General features: G+C 34.2%; 1 protein-coding gene across 4 annotated transcripts in view; it reads right to left on the bottom strand.

The window, feature by feature from the left end:
• Positions 1-8,526, bottom strand: part of LOC106870443 (UBX domain-containing protein 7) — a 65,250-nt gene that overhangs the window by 55,576 nt on the left and 1,148 nt on the right. For 2 of the 4 annotated variants that reach the window (XM_014916535.2, XM_014916534.2), the window contains exon 1: positions 1,041-1,144. The exons of 1 other annotated variant lie outside the window; for it this stretch is intronic. In XM_014916535.2, coding sequence (XP_014772021.1) covers positions 1,041-1,104 — 64 coding nt within the window. In that variant the 5' untranslated portion in view covers positions 1,105-1,144. Of the gene's footprint in view, positions 1-1,040; positions 1,145-3,616; positions 3,641-8,526 lie in introns of those variants that run through there. One more of the 4 variants, XM_052968617.1, reaches the window with a different exon arrangement.

Raw genomic sequence — 8,526 nt, forward strand, 5'->3', positions numbered from 1 at the left:
AGTGAAAATGATCTTCAGTCTACATTGTCTTAGGTATGTAATGTTTTTAAGACATAATTAAGACGAACATTATACTAAATAAATTCCAAGTTTTAAAAGGACAAAACAGTGAGCTGATAAAGATAGCAATTATCATTATAGACATCGCTTTTAACACTTAGGTATCTACCTCTCCCAAAATCGCTTTCTATGGTGCATAACCCAAAGAAAATCAATCATGTATGAGTGAGCTAGGATTATGTGTATATAATATAGCCGGTTATTGTTATATATATACACCCACTTCAGATTATTTAAAGAGGGAAAAGCATGGTTGACCATGCACAATGTTCTTTTGACAATGCTGCAAGTTCCTGGTTCAAAATATACCGAACACAAATTTAAAACATGATTAATCCCTTGAGTCAGGAAGCGGGTCCTTTTCTTTATTTTCTGGTAAATAAGTAAATATGACGTAATGTTGGAGAAGTTGTTAGAAACTGGCTTCTGAACTTAGAATTTTAAATAACTGCAAGTGTTGGTGACAAGTGAGAAGCGAATAAAAATAATTTAATAGATGCTCATGAGACGAGGTGGAAAAATTGACGAAACTATTAGTTTTATATATAGATACGTATATATATTTACCATCTGTATATCGATATAACATATATATATATATATGTATATATATACATGTAGGTATGTATATGACAACAGGCCCAGGGAAGTCTCCATATGATAATGACTTCAAATAGTTATGAAATAAAGTTGAACAGAAATACATTTACATCTATTTTTTTGTCTGCGAGAGAGACCTTATAGTAAGTGTGTTGTTATAAACTTATAGAATGAGATATGGCAAGGACAGTGTAATAAGAGTTAAATCGCTAATAGACACGACAGGGGGAAAAATACATAAGACTATGAGGACAGTTTTTGCAGGAGTCTAAATGACTAAATTATATCATGCACATTGGATTCATAGGAATTAATTTAACCGAACAAGATCAAGGCTTTATAAAAGTGGAATGGACGAATTTATGGCTGCTATTACTTACCAGTAATGGAACAAAAATGATCCACGGTGGCACTCACAATTTTCTTCTTTCCTCTGGCCGCCATTAGCGATTTGGCGCTATTTCAAAACGAGGCTGAATCACCAACCATATGGGGATGGGGAGGAACAGGGTGACGCTTTATTTCAGATGTAATAACAATAATGTTAATAATAATAAGCACAATCTAATGTAATCTACAACCTACTTTCTATTTCTATCGTCAATTTATATATTTATAAGGCAATTCTTTTGTCTACAAAAGAAAAAAAAAATCATGCCAACTGAAAAATATTTAGCTAGAATTGAAAAATGACTACGATTTGTACGAAGAACCGTTGATGAAAAAGAATGTATTTTATTTAATGTTTTTTTTTTAAATTTTAATAAGCCATCATAAGAGTCGATATTTAATCAATGTCCAGATGCTGTGTTTCGCTTTGTTAAACAATTTAGCCGAGTGCTCGGCAATTTTTTAATAAAACCATGTTTCGGACGCTTACATCGTTAAAAAATCTTAGGGAGAAAAAACGAACATCACAACATCCCATTTCCATTCTCTTTTTTTTTACCTTCTCAAAATTTTTCTTCTTAATCACGTAATGTTTTTTAACATAAGCTTATATCAAAATCCGTACCCTTTTTTTTTTTCCAAAATATAAACAAATCATTAAAATAGTTTTTTTTCTTGTTCGTTCATATTTATTCCATTCATTCAATAGTGTCAGATATAGCTGTATGCTTTTACTGAAAATAATTAGGATTTTGAGAAAGGATATCGCTTTTTAAAGTGCACTGAGTGTAGGTCTAATCATAATAAATCAAATGAGTCACATCTCGCTAGATTTCTGCCCACAACAACACGTGCTATCTGATATCATTAGATCACAATGTGTAGTAAATGAAAAATCGATACAAGGCATTCGCTCTGCTTTTGCCTCTCTCTTAGCAACTGTAATATTTTAACGGTTTCTGGAAACTAGTCTGAGAAATATTGGAAAGGGAGGGAAATATCTTGAATATTTAATTTTAAAAATTTAATTTATATTAAATTTATTTCCATTTTGAAGTCGTCTTTTATTATTTGGGGGATTCAGTAATCTCAAGAAAGAAAATTAACATTTAAAATCATTAAAGCTAATAATATATTTTAAATTCAATTTTAAAATCCCTTTTATTTATAAAGCTATCATGACTCTGCTACATATACATTAAATCTTTAATTAACCCGTAGTATCAGCGTAAATTAATTAATTAAATTTGTTATTAAGTTAAATGTCATCAACTAATCCTTTATTACATTTGCTAATGCAATTCAGTAACCTTTAAAAGAATTTTCAAACACTATTTTTTAATAGTATTTTTAAAATGTTATCTTTTGTAATCTTTAAAATATCCAGTTATTTTCATTATGGTGTATTTCTATGGATGTAACATTAATGTTCCTAATAATTCCATTATTCTGACACGATCATAACTCACTCCCACCCACCCCCATGAAAATTCCACCAGCTCTAATTTTAATGACCAAATCACCACTTATTATTGAAAATATTATTTTTGCGCGAGAAATCCCTTCACTGAGAAACGATCTTGCTTAATTACATCAATAATTATAACCAAAATCGTTTTCTATATTTCTGAATCTTTCTGTCCGCAGCGCGCGCGCACTCATACACACACACATACATACATACACACTAGCGCGTGTGTATAGATGTGTATATACATATGTATGTATATATCTGTATATATATGTGTGTGTTTATATATATATATATATATATACACACACATATATGCGTGTGTGTACACAAACATATGTATGTTGTGTTTAATCATTTTAATCATTAAACTTATTAATTCCTTTTTTTAATTCGATATTAATTTCTTTATATTACCATTATAAGAACAACTCGGTTAACCTACAGCAGCATTATTATTAGTTAATTACTGAATTAATCTATGTTCTCAACTTAAATGCTATTAACTAATAGCTTTTATTATATGAAACCTTTGGGTCAATTACCCTGGAATTACATACAATTAGAATGGTCACACACATTTTGTGCGACAAAAAAGCATGTATGTTTACGCGCGCATGTGTATATGTACGAGTGCTTAAGTATGTATATACACACACAAACACACATCATTCACTTAATTTCAGTGATTGGGTCGCATCCATGTGGCGAATCGCCTTGGAGGGGTTTAGTCAAACAAATCGATCCCTATTTTTAAAATCTGGTACGTCTATTTTGCCGAACTGCCTGGTTAGCGGGACATAAACAAACCAACATAGATTGCCAAGCGGCGCACACACACATATATCATCATCATTTAACGTCCGTTTTCTATGCTGGCATGGGTAGAGCGACTTGACAGTAACTGACAAGTCAGAAGACTCCACCAATCTCTCTAGTTTGTTCTAGGGTTAAACAATAGTAACAATCGTCCTTTCTAGAAAAGCAAATAATAGTCTTTACTTTATATATATATATATATATATATATATATATATATATATATATATATATATATATATATATATATATATATATACACACGCCAATTGTTACCTGATGACTTCGCCTACAAGCCTGCAAAATTTCAAAAATACGTGTATTTAAAGAGCAATGGATATGATTTTGTTTGCCATCTACTGATGAAGGCATCTCCAAACATAAAATTCTAAGAACATCTGACTGCCAGAAACAATCTGCTTGGAAATAGAATATACAATATTTATTCTATATATTTCTCCAATCATCCTGGTCCTTTGTTATCTCCCCTGTGAGATTCAAATTGTGAGACCATCTTTCACTATTTTTCCTGGATCTCCTCTTGTTCTAACTCCCTGCACCTTAAACGATTGGCACTTCTCTGTACAGCTGTACTCATCCATGAATATCACATGGCCAAACCATTATAGTCTTCTCTCTTGTACACAACAGCTGATTCTTCTTATGCTCAATTTTTCTCTCAACATACTTGTACTTTGTCATGCATGCACACTCATGTTGCACATCCAGCAGAGTACACCAGCTTCATTTCTTTCTAGTCTTTCCAAGTCCTCTGTATGCAGGGCTCATGTCTCACTACCATGTAGCATTGTTGTTTGAACACAAACATCATACAATCCACCTTTCATTCTGAACGTGAGACCTTTTGCTAACAACAGACTTAAGAGCTCTCTGAACTTCCACCATTCTGTTATAATAGCAACTGCTTTAAATATCCTCTTCGACAGCTAATTAAGTCCCAAAGTAACACTCTATAACACTATTAGAAATCTTCAGCATTTAAGAAAGTCTATTTCCGATGCATCCTTACTGCTCATGGTTCCTGATCATCTGCCACACAGAAAGTCTATTTTCTGTTAACTTGCCTGAGATACCACTGTATCTCTTCTGTGTCCATAGTTTGCATTGGGTCCACCATATAAAAGTTCTGCTCACACCTTTCCTACATATTGAGCAAAGCCATATCCCTGAATAGAAGCTGAGAATTTATGTTTTTTATTAAAATTTTGATCTTTGCTAAATTGACTTTGAGTATCTTTGATTCCAGGTTTTTCTACCTCACCTGAAATTCCTTTTCTAATTGTACTACAGATCATTAGCATAAAACTGTTCTAATGGACAACCTATCTTAAACTCCTCTGTTATGACTTGGAGGACTGACAACCAAGCCCTGATGAACTCCTAACTGCATATTGTATTCATAACTATATTCATTGTTAATTCTTATCTTCCTAACAGCACATCTGTACATGGCTTGTATGGTTCTCACAAGCCATTCATCTATCCCTACTTTCCTCAATGCCATACAGAGTAAGGGCCCCAGTGGAAAAACTTTCTCCAAGTTAGCAAATGCTATGTAGAGCAACTTACTTTTAGCCAGCTAGAAGTATGACAGCATCCATAGTACTTCTCCCTGGTACAAACCCAGACTGCATCTCATCTACTCTCTTTCTAATTAATCAAGTTCTAACTCTCTCTGTAACTCTCATGATTTGGTCTGATGATTTAATACTTCTATGATTTCCTCTCTTTAAATTATCAATTTTACCCATGTAACAGTTAGCTATAATGTTGCTATACCAGTCATTGGGTATGACAACTTCCTGTACAACCTAATTAACTATGCAGATAACTAGACCATGTCTTATGCCATCAAATATTTTAAGCATTTCAGCAGCAATTCCTGATGGACCAGGGGTTCTTTGTGCTTTCATATTCTTAACTGTTTTATTTATTATACTGATGTCCATATGATAACTGATGCCTTGTTGGATCCTAGTTGAGAAGATCCTCTTTTCTCCATACATTCTAAGCAGTTAATAGTCTTTCACAGTAGCACTGCTTACCTCATTCTTTTCATAATAACTAAGTGTAAGAAGGCAGTGAAATGGCAGAAATGTTAGCACGCCAGGCAAAATGCTTAATGGTATTTCATCTCTCTTGACGTTCTGAGTTCAAATTCTGCCGAAGTCAACTTTGCCTTTTATCCTTTCAGAGTCGATAAATTAAGTACCAGTTGCATACTGAGTTTGATCTAATCGACTGGCCCCTTTTTTGGGCCTTGTGCCTAGAGTAGAAAAGAATTGTTAGCATGTCAGGTAAAATGCTTAGCAGTATTTCGTCAGGAGTTACGTTCTGAGTTCAAATTCCACCGAGGTTGACTTTGCCTTTCATCTTTTCGCGGTCAATAAAATTAGTACCAGTTACGCACTGGGGTCAATGTAATCAACTTAATTGCTTTGTCTGTCCTTGTTTGTCCCCGCTATGTTTAGCCCCTTGAGTGCAATAAAGAAATATTTTCTATTTTCAGGGCGGTGAGCTGGCAGAATCATTAGCATGTCGGGCAAAGTGCTTAGCAGTATTTCATCTGTCTTTACATTCTGAGTTCAAATTCTGCCAAGGTCGACTTTGCCTTTCATCCTTTCAGGGTCGATAAATTAAGTATACTGAGGTCGATCTAATCGACTGGCCTCCTCCCCCAAAATTTCGGGCCTTGTGCCTAGGGTAGGAAAGAATATCTAAAAGTAGAAGTACCATTAAGACATTCATACACATTTCTCATCCAAAATTCCTCAATTTTCTTTGATTTGGTGCCTTGCAACCAGGAATACCTCACACTTCTGATCTCCATGCTGCAAAACATTGGCAAGCCTGTTCCTTTCTGCTTCTCCCAATGTTAAGTCAATAATTCTCTCCTACCCCTGGCTCCCAGGCTATTCAACTCTGTCTCTCTTCCCTTTTATACCTCTCTCTAACTCCCTTGGTCATCCTGGAACTTCATATACACATACATTACATATATATACATATTTATGTGTGTGTGTATGTATATATACATATATTTATCAAATGTATGTCTTATAAAATTATTCTGCACATACAATAACAGCCATACCAACAATCCAACATACCTCCATCATCAGCTGCCCCATGGATATCACTATAGTTTCCACACATATAGGTGAAATAAACTTCAGAGATGCTTCACCTCATACAGAAACTGCTGAAAACCTTCCTGTATCATCAATATCCCAGGATTACAAGTGTTTTGCCCTTTAGCCTTGATGCTTCACTTGAGTGGAGCAGCAAGAACTGAGCTAGTCTTCACCTACAGAAGGATTCCTCTTGTGGTCTCAACCATAGCCATCTTGGGCTAGTTTCATCTGCTGTGCCTATTTCTTTGATGGCTTTTTTCAGTCATCTGGGTTCCAAACATATTTTCTACAGGAAATAGAGCATTGATCTAGATGGAAAGCTGTGGCAACTGACTTCAAATCAGTGAACAGCAATGTTGAAACCGGTATGACTTTCTATATTAACTCATAATAATGATTTTTATGCTTCTTAATTCCACCTCAAATCATTTATTTGTATGTATATATCTTTGTTTTTATTTTTAAAATCTATTGCTTTTAGACCTAGTGTGCATTTTCTTTGTTTCTTTTTACTTTTTCCCTATATATATATATATATATATATATATCATCATCATATTTCCATGCTCGGATGGGTCAAATGAATTTTATTAAGGCAGATTTTTCTATGGCAGCATGCTCTTCCTGTCACCAACCCTCACCTGTTTCCCAATCAGGTGATATTTCCCCATGGTCAGACATGTTTTCGGGGAATATTAGAAACAAATGACACTGCTTGTTTGATGTTGATACTTACACTTTTACTTTTTCACCTGTCACTGCCTTCATGAGGCCCAACGCTTGAATGGTGCTTTTTGTGTGCCACTGGCACAGGTGCCAGTGTGTTTCTCACATAAAAGCATTTTTCAGACTGATATTTGAGAGTTTGTTATCCACGATGCCAATAGGGCTGCTGAACTACACACAGAGACACACACAAAGGCAGGGCTGTGCGGTAGAGAAGTTTTGTTTCAGACGCACATAGAGGTTTGATCTCATTGCGTTTATGTCGTAAGCCAACAGTCATTAGGCCAATACTTTGAATGAAATTGGTAGGTGAAAATTGAAAAAGCCTATCATATGTGTATGTCATGACAGGTCACTTATTGGTTATTAGTTACATGTAATGCAATACAACTTGTATGATCAGGTGACTTAGTGAGTAGGGTGAATTTTGAGCACACCGCAGGATGAAAGACAAGACTCACCAAAGAGTGGATAAGCTCAGGAGAGTCAATAGCCATCCTAGTAAAACCACCAATAGTGAAAGGAGACCCTGGCTGTTGTAACTGCAGTTTCACATGATTAATGCTCATCTTGGTTCAGCTTGTCACTAGATACTGAAAATGAACACTCAGAAAGTGGTATTCATCTGGTACAAGTGTTTATCACTATAGTATAGATATCTTTATGATAACCACTGGTCTAAGTGAAGTGAAAATGCATCTATCTAGTTGAGAGGAGTAGAGATTGTTGTAGAAGGGAGGGAGAGAGAGAGAGAGAGAGAGAGAGAGAGAGAAAATGTCTGTGGCTGGTAGTGGCTAGAGCAGGTTGATTAATGATTTTTTGCCAATCAATTGTGATTTATGAAAACAAAAATAAAATCAATCGTCTGGAAAATTTATTTTTATCACTTGATAATTAATCTTAAATATTTAAGTATTTAATTAATCTAAGACAAAAACTTTCATTGAGAATGCTTTTAGGTTCTTCTTCTTCTTCTTCTTCTTCCCTCTCTCTTTATTCTTTAGAGTTTTTATTTCAGATTCAAATCTGAAATTCAAGTCTGATAAAATTGAAACAATTTTCCAAATTAAAAAATCATGGTTAGGAATTTTTATTGAAAACCTGTTTTTAATGAAATTAAAAATGAATTACATTTCAAATCAACACAACTTGTATTAATTTTTTTAAATTCAATTTTATTCTAATTTTAGATATTCAGATCATAGAAATATGTTTTCCTTCAATCCAGAATTTTAAATTGAAACTAAAACATTTGATGTCTGTTTTCCATGATGGCATGGGTGGGACAGTTTGACTGAGGTCTGG

The sequence above is a fragment of the Octopus bimaculoides genome, chromosome 6 (assembly GCF_001194135.2).
Source record: "Octopus bimaculoides isolate UCB-OBI-ISO-001 chromosome 6, ASM119413v2, whole genome shotgun sequence".
Classification (NCBI taxonomy): Eukaryota; Metazoa; Mollusca; class Cephalopoda; order Octopoda; family Octopodidae; genus Octopus; species Octopus bimaculoides.